This window comes from Rhinopithecus roxellana, chromosome 1 (genome assembly GCF_007565055.1).
Source record: "Rhinopithecus roxellana isolate Shanxi Qingling chromosome 1, ASM756505v1, whole genome shotgun sequence".
In the NCBI taxonomy this organism is placed as follows: Eukaryota; Metazoa; Chordata; class Mammalia; order Primates; family Cercopithecidae; genus Rhinopithecus; species Rhinopithecus roxellana.
In genome coordinates, this window is record NC_044549.1 from 125,009,996 (window position 1) to 125,023,898 (window position 13,903).

At 39.9% G+C, this 13,903-nt stretch overlaps 2 protein-coding genes across 12 annotated transcripts in view; one reads left to right on the forward strand and one right to left on the reverse strand.

The window, feature by feature from the left end:
• The window catches only part of PPP1R12B (protein phosphatase 1 regulatory subunit 12B), a 242,300-nt gene that overhangs the window by 76,581 nt on the left and 151,816 nt on the right, over positions 1-13,903 (forward strand). For all 11 annotated transcript variants that reach the window (XR_004057260.1, XR_004057262.1, XR_004057264.1 and 8 more), the window contains exons 3-8: positions 1,804-1,922; positions 4,735-4,894; positions 6,202-6,346; positions 8,170-8,244; positions 10,582-10,661; positions 11,331-11,467. Coding sequence is in view for 8 of the 11 variants with exons in the window: in XM_030930268.1 (XP_030786128.1) it covers positions 1,804-1,922; positions 4,735-4,894; positions 6,202-6,346; positions 8,170-8,244; positions 10,582-10,661; positions 11,331-11,467 (716 nt within the window). In the remaining 3 variants the exon portion in view is untranslated. The remainder of the gene's footprint in view (positions 1-1,803; positions 1,923-4,734; positions 4,895-6,201; positions 6,347-8,169; positions 8,245-10,581; positions 10,662-11,330; positions 11,468-13,903) is intronic.
• On the reverse strand, positions 7,166-7,506 carry LOC115897482 (cytochrome c oxidase subunit 7C, mitochondrial). The gene has a single exon (XM_030930340.1). The coding sequence runs from the start codon at positions 7,482-7,484 to the stop codon at positions 7,293-7,295; it is 192 nt and encodes a 63-aa protein (XP_030786200.1). The 5' UTR covers positions 7,485-7,506; the 3' UTR covers positions 7,166-7,292.

Sequence of the window (13,903 nt, forward strand, 5' to 3'; positions counted from 1 at the left end):
GAGACTGTAAGGGAAAGAAGGAGATGGTTAAAAGTCAGGTGAATTTGAGCTTTATACAAGTAGAATGGATCTATAAATTAACAAACATTTGTTGAGGCCCTATTATACCAGGTACTAGGCACTGAGAAAGCAAAAACATGGTCTTAATCTCTATTGATTCTTTTCCCTCTACCAACTTTTTTTTTTTTTTTTGAGACAGAGTCTTGCTCTGTTACCCAGGCTGATCTTGGCTTACTGCAACCTCCGCCACCTGGGTTCAAACGATTCTTGTGCCTCAGCCTCCTGAGTAGCTGAGACTACAGATATCTGCCACCATGCCTGGCTAAGTTTTATATTTTTAGTAGAGACGGGTCTCACCATGTTAGTCAGGCTTGTCTCAAACTCCTGGCCTCAAGTGATCCGCCCACCTCAGCTTCCCAAAGGATTATAGGGGTGAGCCACTGCGTTTGGCCCCCTCTGCCAGTTCTTTGAATGCAGTGGCCAGTGGCCATATATTATCTCTCTCTCCCTTTTTTTGTAATCTTCGACAGTGTCTAAAATGTGGTTCCTATGGCTGGGCGCGGTGGCTCACACCTGTAATCCCAGCACTTTGGGAGGCCGAGGCAGGCAGATCACGAGGTCAGGAGTTGGAGACCAGCCTGACCAACATGGTGAAACCCCGTCTCTACTAAAAATACAAAAATTAGCTGGGCATGGTGTCACGCGCCTGTAATCCCAGCTAATCAGGAGGCTGAGGCAGGGGAATTGCTTGAACCCAAGAGGCGGAGGTTGCAGTGAGCCGAGATTGCACCACTGCACTCCAGCTTGGGCGACAGAGCAAGACTCTGTCTCCAAAAAAAAAAAAAAAAAAGGTTTCTTGAATATAGTAGGGGACCAGTAAATGTTTGTTGAATTGTTGAATGGATTGAAGTCTAATCTGAATTATTTTTCTTTTTCCTTTAAATACTTTTGAGTATTTGATAGAGCTCCTAGCGTTATTAGGGTTCTCACTGGCCCAAAAGTGACTTGATCTAGAGAAAAGATGAACTAGATTTAAAGTCAAGACTGGGGCTGTACCCTCTGCCATTTGCCTGCTGTGTGATTTTGAGAAAATTACTTAATATGTATGAATCTCAATTTGTTAAAGTCATGGTAATAATACCCACATTGCCTACTTCCTAATGTTGCCTAAGACTTATGATATAATTTTACGTGAAAGTACTTTGAAAATCAAAAAGGATCTATGTAAGAGGTATTGAATTGTCAGACCTTTCTTCTTCATAATCAAGTATTCTATTTGGATTTAGAATTTAGTTACTTAACATTTTAATATTTCTTCTTGAATAATTTAGTTTCGTCTTAGAGAAAGATTTCATGTGGATGTCTAGTTGATAGAAGACTTTTGTGGAGGCATAACTTAGGCAGATTTATGCAAATTTTAATGGACACTTTATTCTTTTATTTTCACACCCACAGCACTACTTAATAAGCTCCAGTGTGGCACTGGGAAAGTTTGAGGCTACATGCCTTTTTTATGTTACTTAGAAATTCTCTTGCCATCCACTGGGAGTGAGAGGATGGGAGTTAGTAATATGAGTGTGAAAGAAATCCTGTTTGTTGGCATTGCTGTAGTCAGGAAATAGGGAAGCCTTCAGTCTTAATTACTGAAGTTTAAGGCACGTAGAAACTAATAATGGAATATCTTAACTGAGACCATATTTTAAACTCAAAATAGAGACTTCTCTGTGTATTCAATGCCAGATGCATGAGTAACATTTATATTAGATTGACATAAAATATTGATCCTGGATCTTGTCTACACAGGTATTTCATTAATCACGGAGCCAGTGTAGGTATTGTCAATAGTGAAGGTGAAGTTCCCTCTGACCTTGCAGAAGAGCCAGCCATGAAGGATCTTCTTCTGGAGCAAGTAAAGAAGCAAGGTAACCTCATGGATTGGAGGGGGCCAGGAAAGACTCTCAAACACTGCCATTTACAGAAAATAATCCATTTGCTGTGTAGAGCATTTCACTGTCATATGACAGGAGAGGATTTGATCTGTCTGCACTGCATTAATCATTAATCCAGCATCAAGTATCCTCATAATAACTCACACAAGAGTAGGCCAGATGCCAAAAGGATGACCAATCATTGCTTGTTTTGCCATTCAGAGGTTGCATACCCATTATACAATTAAGAGTGACCTGATAAGGAGTGTGAACATTTCTTACTATGTGTATGCATGGTATTGGGATACAGTGTAAATTTGAGAATTGGCCAAATACAGTTTGTGACTTTGCATTCTTTTCCCTTGTTGAGAGCTAAAAGTGGTGCTGGGAAAGATATTTATTGTAACTAACCATGAGAATTAGTATGATAATTTGTTAAGGTGAGGAAGCTAACTTAGAATAATATATTCTAAAAATGCTTATTCTTATTTTATAGTTTTAGAAGAATCAATTTCACAGAATAGGATGGAATTCTTCAACCTGGAAGTCCCTGGGTTCTTTTTCCATCACAAAACTCTGTGGACAAGATTTGTAGTGAATTTTCTTTTTTTTTTTTTTTTTAGTCCTTCTGCTGAACTACCTTACTGACAATCTGCAGTCCATCCCAGAGGATTTAGCTCCAGTGGTCTTTCCCAATTTGAACTTTTAGAACAGTTAGGATCTATGCGCATTGTTTACATATTATCCAAAACTGCTTTTGTGCTACAACAGCAGAGTTGAGTAGTAGTGATAGATTGGATGAACCACAAACCTGAAAATATTGGCCCTTTGGAGAAAGTATGCTGATCCTACTTTAATATAGTGACGTTCTAGATCAGTAACTACTTGCTTTTGCTGCCTTTGATGTATAGTTTTTCTGTCCTATTTTTTTTTTTTTTGAGACAGGGTCTCACTCTGTTGCCCAGGCTGGAGTGCAGTGGTGTCATCTCGGCTCATTGCAACCTCTGCCTTTCAGGTTCAAGTGATTCTCCTGCCACAGCCTCCTGAGTAGCTGGGACTACAGGTGTGCACCACCATGCCTGGCTAATTTTTGTATTTTTTGGTAGAGACAGGGTTTCACCATATTGGCCAGGCTGTTCTTAAACACCTGACCTCAAGTGATCCACCAGCCTCGGCTCGCAAAGTGCTGGGATTAAAGGCATGAGCTATGGCACCTGGCTTTGTGCCCTATTGAATTGAAGAATTTTATGCTTAGCATAACCTCCAGTCTCACTCAGTTTTCTCTCCTAAGATTTGCTTTAAAATGTACAAACAACTTTAAAAAAATCAGTTTTAAAAAATAATTTTGATTGGAGAAACCACTTTTTCTATTTTGATTGCTGACTCTTCAGTGAGGGAGTATACTCTATTGAAAGGGGGTATTCATATATATATTTAACTTTCCAGCACTGCTGACACTTCTTTGTGTTTGGAGTACTGATCTGTTTTAAATTGGTTTTAAACTGATCTCTTCACCCCATCCGCCTCCCAAAATCACACAGATAATACTTAGGTAGTTGACAGGTTCTCTTTTTTTTTTTTTTTTTTTTGAGACAGAGTCTCACTCTGTCTCGCAGGCTGGAGTGAAATGGTGCAATCTCAGCTCACAGCAACCTCCGCCTCCCAAGTTCGAGCAATTTTCGTGCCTCAACCTCCCGAGTAGCTGGGATTACAGGTGCCCACCACTATGCCCAACTAATTTTTGTATTTTTGGTAGAGACAGGGTTTCACCATGTTGATCAGTCTTGTCGCGAACTGACCACAGGCGATCCACCCACCTAGGCTTTCCAAAGTGCGAGATTACAGACGTGAGACACCGCACCTGGCAGGTTCTCTTTTAAGAGGTGAAAGGGAGTAGACCAAGCACAAAGACTGCTAATGAGTGTAAAACTTTTTGAATGGGTATATTTGTATTTGAGACATTTTATTATTTTGTATAATGGGGTATGCCCCACCCTAACCCCTTTTCACTGGCACAGATATTGGAAAGTTACTGGCTAAAGGGAGTAACTCTTGGAGTTTTTTCATGTTTTTAAGGAAAACAAAATCTACATTCCCTTGAAAGCAGACAGGTTTTTAAACTGCAGATCACCTACTAATCTGCCCTAGCTTATATATATTCAAGTCAGTGTATTTACCTGTATATGGAAATGAACTTTAGAGATAGTTCAATTTTTAAAGTATATCAATACCTGAAACCAAGATTTTGGATACTAATCCTATGGTATAGTGAGTGGATAGGGACCCAGAAGAAGAATGACACAGAGGGACCCAGGATATCGGAGTTCTAGTGGCAAGCTCTGTCACTGATGTGTTTTGTGGCTTTGAGCCAGATTCCTAATCTTTCTATTTTTATTTCCTCATCTGTTAAATGAAGATTGTAATATCTATTATATTTACCTTGAAGGATTGTTGGGAAACTAAAGTCATGTAACATGTAAAAAGACTTGGAAGTTTATAGCTTTGCACAAACATTATAATGTAAAAATAATGTCCCCTTTGTCTTTATGTTCCGTTGAAAACAATTTTAGGTGCATTCTCTTAATGGATCTGTATCACATAATATTTAACCTCATGATTTAATCCTGGTAAGACCATTAATATGTGTACAAATGCCATTGATCTTCTAAATTGATAATTACCCAACTTGATGGCTAAATTGTTATTTGTATTTATATTTATGATGTGCTTTAATCTAAGGAAAATATCCTGTCAAACTTAAGTGGAGCTTTAGTAATCCTGGCTGTCTGGTATCTGGTTTCTGTAGGAGTCGATCTAGAGCAGTCAAGAAAAGAAGAAGAGCAGCAGTTGTTGCAGGATGCCCGCCAGTGGCTCAACAGTGGGAAAATAGAGGATGTGAGGCAAGCTCGCTCAGGGGCTACAGCCCTTCATGTGGCTGCTGCCAAGGGCTACTCTGAAGTCCTCAGGTATTGTCCATTTACATCAATCAGGAGTGGTTCACTGGGAGAAGATGAAATGGGTTTTGGAAGCAGAGGCTGACTTAGATTTTCCACTGTGATGTGTTTTCTTTTTTGTTGGTTTCCTCTCTGATTGTACAGTCTTTCTCACATTTTGCTGGTATTCATCCATGGATTGTCTCCCTCCCTCCCACCATTCCTCTAGCTTCTCACTAACATGTATGATGTGAAACACAGTTGAGGTACATGGTTCTAGGAGGGGACTTCTTCCAGTTCTATGATTTGTCATTAATATCCCTTCAACAACCTCTTCTTGTGTCCTGTAGTACTTGTGACCATTTGTTCCTTTTTGACTTATATAATTTATTTGATGTCATTAGATTAATTATATAGATCTTGAATATGCAGTGTCCAGCTGGCACAGGATAGCCAAAATTATATGAGGGATTTGGACTCGACTACTCTGTCTGTTCCATTTTTCCTTACATCCATACATGCTTCATGTAGCTCTTGGTACTTAATGTTGGCAGGCTTTCCCAAATACTTGAGTTGCCAAAGGCATTGTATGTGCAGTTGTTAACTGGACTCTTCCAGTATTTCATATTTCACCTAATGCAGGGTTCCTAGTAGGTATAGCAGTGTTTTTGGTGCTCCATTTCTGCCTGAGAGTGATATCCATAAGGGCCCCAATGTAGTTTGGGTCTTCAAGAGTCAAATCTTTTCTCTTCCATGCATACAAGTTAAATTATAGCTTTATAGTTAGCAAAAAACTGGAGTTATATGGGTATACAGTAAATATAGTGTCCTAGAAAAATCAACCAGAAAGCTAGTTGGGAAAATACCCTGAAGAGAATGAAGTCTTCATTTTATTTTATTTTTTTAAACTTTATTGTTGACACTATTACAGATAGACAGAATGACCACAGCCTATTAGAGTCTTCATTTTATATGTTACTTCTTCCCTGCACTGGAAAATGGAAAATATACCTTTAACAGAGTTATGTGATTTGGCTAATTGAATTATGCTTTGGTTAATCTTAGGTACATACCTTTCCATATACTCCCCTTGTATGGTATAACATGGATATGCCTAGGAAATATCTTATGACTTTTTCGAGAGGATTGATAAAGATCATCTATGATTGGTATGCAAAGTAGTAACCATGAAACCCAAACTGTGCCTTAGAGGGCAGAAGTAATCATAAGACCCCTGTGGTTCAGGGCCAAAATCTGAAATATCAATTACATAATAGTTTATTTGTCAGAAAACTGTAATATAGAGGAGATACATGTCTTGTTTTGGGTTTTCTTTTTAGACTTTTAATACAGGCTGGCTATGAACTCAATGTTCAGGATTATGATGGCTGGACTCCCCTCCATGCTGCTGCACACTGGGGAGTGAAGGAGGCTTGCTCCATCCTGGCAGAAGCACTCTGTGACATGGATATTCGAAACAAACTGGTTAGTGAGCTTGAACCTCTAAAAGAACAATGAGATTGGTGGCTGGGTCTCTAGAATAAAAGGCTTAACATCTCTATTCACTGGCAGTCTGACTGTTCTGGTGAAATATACATCACTGGTAGCTATAATGTTACCCTCTACCACCCTACCTCTGGCCCTATTAATACAGAGTTATGTTTGTTATTTAAAATAAAACTCCGGCCGGGCGCGGTGGCTCAAGCCTGTAATCCCAGCACTTTGGGAGGCTGAGACGGGCGGATCACGAGGTCAGGAGATCGAGACCATCCTGGCTAACCTGGTGAAAACCCGTCTTTACTAAAAAAATACAAAAAAAAAAAAACTAGCCGGGCGAGGTGGCGGGCACCTGTAGTCCCAGCTACTGGGGAGGCTGAGGCAGGAGAATGGCGTTAACCCGGGAGACGGAGCTTGCAGTGAGCCAAGATCTGGCCACTGCACTCCAGCCTGGGCAACAGAGCGAGAGTCCGTCTCAAAAAATAAATAAATAAATAAAATAAAATAAAATAAATAAAACTTCATGGACCTTCTGATTGTATTTATGTTCAAGCCTCCAAAACAGGAAAAAAATATATTTGTTCTTGGCAAAAAATGAGCTTTGAGGAGCCTAATGTTACTGTCTGTGCTAAGGTATGAAAGATTTTATGGTTGCTGTATTCATGTGAGTCATTAAAATGTTATAATGACAAAGATCCTTGAGTTTGGCTGAAAATAGTGTTATTCAGCCTCACTTCAAACAACTTAGAAGCTCTGGAACTCCTATCCCTATGTCTACTGATTTTATTATTATTATTATTATTATTATTTTTCATGTCATAAGTTTATTGACAAACATATCTAGTATGCCATGAGTTAGAGTTTGATCCTTTTCCAGAGGCTGTATCTCTTAAAATGCTCTTCATATCTGTTAAATGGACGAACTGAAACATCCTTATGATTTAAGCAGTTGGTGTCTTACTATAAGGAAGGGTGCAGCAAATGCAGATCCAAAGTACAAGCACATCTTAACTAGTAACGCCCACTTGTTTTCCACTGAAAATGGCAAATTCTTCCCAGGGCCCTCCTCATAGTGGCTCCTACGGACCACAGAGGTTGTGAACCTCCGGATGCTGTGGCCCAACATAGCGCTGCTGGAAGCTCCGCACCGAGTATTATTATTATTATTATTATTGTTATTATTTTTGAGATGGAGTCTCACCCTGTTGCTCAGGCTGGAATGCAATGGCACGATCTTGGCTCACTGCAAGCTCCACCTCCCGGGTTCACGCCATTCTCCTGCCTCAGCCTCTTGAGTAGCTGGGACTACAGGCACACCCTACCACGCCCGGCTAATTTTTTGTATTTTTTTTTATAGTAGAGATGGGGTTTCACTGTGTTAGCCAGGATGGTCTCGATCTCCTGACTTGGTGATCCACCTGCCTCGGCCTCCCAAAGTGCTGGGATTACAGGCGTGAGCCACCACGCCCGGCTGATTTTGTTTTAATAAATTTTTTTTTTTTTTTTTTTTTTTTTTTTTTGCAGAGATGGGGTCTCACTGGTTTCCCAGCTGGTCTCAAACTCCTGGGCTCAAGTGATTTCCCAGCCTTGCCACTTGTAATCCCAAACTCTGTGTTTAAAGAATTTGGTGTTTCTTGTTATGTGTCCTCTGTGATAGATGAAGGCATTATCATAATGTATGGTAGATTAGTTTGAAAAGCAGCTACTATTGGAGTCAAAAGCAAAAAGTGACTATTGAATAGTTCCCTAATAAAGTCATGTGATGGCTGCTTCTGTTTTCTATCAGTCATAGTGCTCCTTTTCTCTGCCAGGGCCAGACACCATTTGATGTCGCTGATGAGGGTCTCGTGGAACATTTGGAGATGCTCCAGAAGAAGCAGAATGTGGTGAGTCTCTGATTGGTGCTTTTGAAACTTTTCTAATAGTTTGCAGTTCACACCGAGTATCTCAATTGCTTGTTTCAGTTATGTCTGCTGAGAGTTGAAATGGACATATCTGCATTCCAGAGATGTTAATTGTTCCCTTCAGGAACTATAAACAGTCTGTTAGAAGAATACATCCCAGAAACCATTATTGTTCAGGATTTTTGCTCATTATAAGATAGCCTTCAAGGAGCTAAAAGTTAAAAACAGCCGCAAAAAACTAATACCCTTGATTTCTAGAAAATGAATGTGATATGTTCAAATCATATGTTTTTCCAAACAGAAAGTACCAGAGTGGAGGACACCTCGTAGCTTTTCTCTTTCTTATTGACTAAAAAACTATCTTTATTTAAACACATTGATTACAGAGAAGAATATATTTATTTCTTTAAAAATAAGGAAATACACACAATACTAAAACTGTCATTTCATATAGAGAGTATTTGGTCAGTGATTCATACTTACTCCAGTTTTATGAAACATCCAGAATTCAGTCCTCCTTTCTCTGCTCCTCATTTTGAATCTTTTATTGTTTGGTCATGCATGCCTTTGGCTTAATTAGTGCTATACAGGAGAACTACATAAGTATGGTATTTGTGTTCAGACTGCAGGATGGAAAACCCACCCAATACACAGATGAAGAGTGAATAAGCCATATTTTTTACTCGTAAAGCAGATGAATAATTTGAGTGGGGAGAATAAAGATCAATGACATTAGGGTGGGACATTAGGGGCAAAAAAATCAATGACGTTTTTTGTTTTTGTTTTTTCTTTTGCACATGCTGTCACTCAGGTAATGTAAACTAAAGTTTAGGACAAATGTGGAAAACAGCAGTTCTGAATCAAAGAACTACACAATGATGGGACAGATCAACCATACCTAACCTCTGTTGTGTTCAGCATTATGTCTGGTATGGTAAAGTGAAGATTCTGGTTATTTTAAGGCTCAGTGGAAAAGTCACATACATAAAGCTCAGACAAACACAACTTAAAGTTTGTTTTGTTCTCTTTGTTGAGCAGTCAGGATCACTGAAACCAGGATTTTCTTTTTTTTTTTTGAAACGGTGTCTCGCTCTGTCGCCCAGGCTGGAGTGTGGTGGCCGGATCTCAGCTCACTGCAAGCTCCGCCTCCCGGGTTTATGCCATTCTCCTGCCTCAGCCTCCTGAGTAGCTGGGACTACAGGCGCCCACCACCTCTCCCGGCTAGTTTTTTGTATTTTTAGTAGAGATAGGGTTTCACCGTGTTAACCAGGATGGTCTCGATCTCCTGACCTCGTGATCCGCCCGTCTCGGCCTCCCAAAATGCTGGGATTACAGGCTTGAGCCACCGCGCCCGGCCAGGTTCTTGTAATTTTAGTTTTTACTTTTATTTTATTTATTTTGAGACGGAGTCTCACTCTGTTGGCCAGGCTGGAGTGCAGCACACAGTCTCAGCTCACTGCAAGCTCCGCTTCCCGGGTTCACGCCATTCTCCTGCCTCAGCCTCCCTAGTAGCTGGGACTACAGGTGCCCGCCACCATGCCCGGCTAATTTTTTGTATTTTTAGTAGAAATGGGGTTTCACTGTGTTAGTCAGGATGGTCTTGATCTCCTGACCTCGTGATCCGCCAGCCTCAGCCCCACAAAGTGCTGGGATTACAGGTGTGAGCCACCGTACCAGGTGGTTCTTGGAATTTTAAAAACTTTTTCTGGAATAAGTTTAGACTCACACAGAAGTTGCAAAAATAGAGAGTTCCTGTGTATTCTCTACCTAGCATGGTAAGGTCTTTGAACATCAATAGTATTATTCATGAAATAATATTTCTACACCAGTGGGAATGGAACTTATCTTTGCCCTCTGCATAACTTTGAGTTCCAGGGATATAAATACATTTTGTCTAGAGCATGCATCTAAATAGCAGACCATTTTCTCTAAGGGCTTATTTCCCATTTGGTACCTGTGTTTTCTTTAGAAATATTGCCAACTTATTTCAGTATATGAATCATAAAGAATTCTTTCAGGTTCCTTTTGGCTTTTTATCCTTCAGAATCTAGACTTTTTTTGAAGATTGGGTTTGGATATTTGATAGGAGCAGTTTTATTGAAGTTCTTAACACCATGGCTTTTCTCTTCTACCTTGGATGAGTTCTGTCATCTAAGGAGACCCAGCTGATATGTTTCTCTTTTTCTCGGGTTCCCCACTACCTCTTTGGTGTTGGTCCTATTTTCTTCAGAATGACAGTACCATTTTGGTTCTCAATACTGCTGATTTTTCACCAATAGTCAACTTCTTCCCTTTTCTCTCTGTTTTCTCCATTTCCAGCTTCGAAGTGAAAAGGAGACACGGAATAAACTCATTGAGTCAGACCTGAACAGCAAGATGCAGAGTGGGTTCTTTAAGAAGTAAGACATTTAGGCTTGAGTAGTGGGATGAGCTTTGCTCTGTGTCAGTGACATACTTCAGAATTTATAAAGTGAAGAAACTCTGTGTTTGTATTTAGCCAAATGATCTATAAACTTGTGGGAAAGTATGTGGAACAAGAGAGTGGCATTGATATGTGAGGGAGACACTTAGAAAGGTTGACTGTGTTTTAAACTTCAGAATTAATTTAGACTGTGTGCAGCATTTCAGCATTTTAAAATCCTGGCTTAGGCATTCTTAGTCTCAACTTCTGCCTCTGCTTACTGTAAGTTTCATGAACTCAGAGACAATGAGACAATGTCTATTTTGTTTATGACTATACCAGTGCCTAGCATGATTCCTGGCATGTAATAAGTACTCAGTAAACATTTGTTAAATTATTTTTTTGAATATTTATCCACCGTCATCAAAATTCATAGCTCTCCTTTTTTCTGTGTGTTAAACAGGCCAGATTTCCTTGAGCCATACTCTGTAGTCAAATACTAAATCTTAGTCTGCAAAAATGAAGAGTTTGGAAGAACACACAGATGTAAAGAAGAATTTGAATGTGTTTCTGTTATTGCTTCCACATACAGGTTTATAGACTTGTTCCCTTTATTATACCTGATTATCACTTCTGAATTACACTCAAGTTGTCATCTTTAATTTAGCAAAGAGAAGATGCTCTATGAGGAGGAGACACCTAAGTCCCAAGAAATGGAAGAGAACAAAGAATCTAGTAGCTCCAGCTCAGAGGAGGAGGAAGGTGAAGATGAAGCTTCTGAGTCAGAAACTGAGAAGGAGGCAGGTAATGCAAAGTTGTTCATAGTAAAGACCCTCTATCTCCATAGTGTAAGGAGATTACTCGTTGTCGGAGAGCTAGCCAGGCCTCACAGGACTCCAAAAAGAGCTTGAAGTTTAATTTTCAAGGATAAGATATCAAATTGCCAGTGACCCCCTTATATAAAAACTGTGAGCTATGTTAGACTATATCTACCAATTCCTGTGTAGCCATAGGATAAGGTGCACAAAGAATTCTTAGGTGCATGCTGGGTACGGTGCCTCAGCACTTTGGGAGGCCAAACAGGGTGGCTTGCTTGAAGCCAAGAGTTCTAGACCAGCTTGGACAACATAGCAAGACCCTGTCTCTACAAAAAAATTTAAAAAGAAAAAAATAATTCTTATGTGAGGAATCCAATTCTCCTTACCCTGGGTTGGTAGATGGCATAGAAACCAAAATCCAAAAGTCAATATGCTGAGAGGCAGAGAAGATGAGATCTTGCAGAAGCTCTTAGGGTCAAACCAACTGGTGAATGATTTGCCTGATTTCCTAAACAGAATCCTAAAATCTTTTTTTCCCTCTCGTGAGTTGGGGAGTAAGGAAGGAAGAAAATCATATTTACCTTTATGGCTATTATTGATAATATATACCTCATATAGGGCTTCCTCTTTTTTTTTTTTTTGAGACAGAGTCTCGCTCTGTTGCCCAGGCTGGGGTGCAGTGGTATGATCTCAGATTACTGCAACCTCCGCCTCCCAGGCTTAAGTGATTCTCATGCCTCAGCCTCCCAGTAGCTGGGACTACAGGTGTACACCATCATGCATAGCTAATTTTAGTATTTTCAGTAGAGACAGGGTTTCACTGTGTTGGCCAGGCTGGTCTCAAACTGCCGATCTCAAGTGATCCGCCTGCCTTGGCCTCCCGAAGTGCTAGGATTACAGGCATGAGCCACCGCACCTGGCCCTAGAGCTTAAGTTTATTGTTTGACAAGACAGGAACCCCAACAGTGAGTGAGATGTTGAACATGGTCAGACCAACAAGCTGAAAAATAATCCACAAGTTTTGATTTATAGTCAGGCAAACACTGAGAAAAGAATAGTGTACCTGTGCCCCACATTCACTCTCATATTATCCCTCCAAACTGGAGTCCATGATAAGATGAAATGTTTCTGCTAGAGGGGAAAGAGTCACACATTATGTTTACAATGGAGTCTGTGTTTTCCTCTGAACTCTGCCATGGTTGGCCTACCTATAATATATATATAATTTAACTTACTCTGTTGTCTGGGCACCAGCTCCTCATGAGGTCTGGCCTTGCTGATATGATTTCTCTCCATGATGGGAGAATACTACCCTTCTTCATGTCTTAGTCTCTGAGGCTCACTGAATGTCAGTCACCAAAAGGAAGTCAGAGAACCATCCAGTTCTACAGAGAAGAAAGGCACCAGCTAAGTTTACAGTATAGGAGTTGACTTTTTATTCATTGAGACTTGAACTTCTATTATTTATCATGCACAGTATGCTCTGGGAATGTTATTGTAGTACCTATCAGAATTTCTAAATGTGCATCTTTTTGATATTTTATTATTTATTGAGTACTTACATGTTCTGGGCTTCAAATATTTGAAACAAATATCTGAACTTGCTCTATTCTAGATAACTTTTGTTAGTTGCTAAGGTATGAGAAAAATGGGAGGGAGCTGCCTGAATGACTGTCATTGCTTTATGATTTGTACCCTTGCCTTAGATCTCTTGTTCTCTGTAGCCCGTCTTCACATTGCTATTGGCATAAACACCCACAGTACCCTTTTGATTATGCTACACCTCTGTTTAAACCTATGACCACCTCCCTCACTCTGTCTTTGCCTACAGAGTAAATAAACCGCAAGCCCCACAGTCTGGCCTTCAGGACTTTTCATAATCTAGCTCCAGCTGACCTTTCCAATGCTGTACATAGATAAGGACACATTTTGGCCAAGTTGGACTGCTTAATTTCCTCAAACATGCCCTGAGCTTTCCTGCTCCTGAACATTTGTACCATTTAAGCCTAAATTCATTTCAGGCCATTAATGCTCATTGAGTGATTTCTGTAGAAAACTATAGGATCTAGCAGGTTGAAAAAGTCTTTCTTTAGGTTTTTCTGGTATAGGAAGCTGAAAGGAAATGGGCCACCTCACTGTTCTTCTACCCCGTGATTGTTCTCTGTTTATGTGCCTACTTAACTCTGCTGTAGCACTCATCATTTTGGCTGGGAACTCTGGGTTCATTGTTGAACTCCCAGGTCTCAGCTCAATGCCTGGTACATAACAGGCATTCACATTCATTAAATGTTTTTTGTTGAATATATCTAGTCAGGGAATAGAAAGGTGTATACATGAATAAAATACATGTCACATGAGAGATATAAGTGTAGTCGATGGTATTCACTAGTAACAAACATTGTATCTAGTTCAGGGAATTACA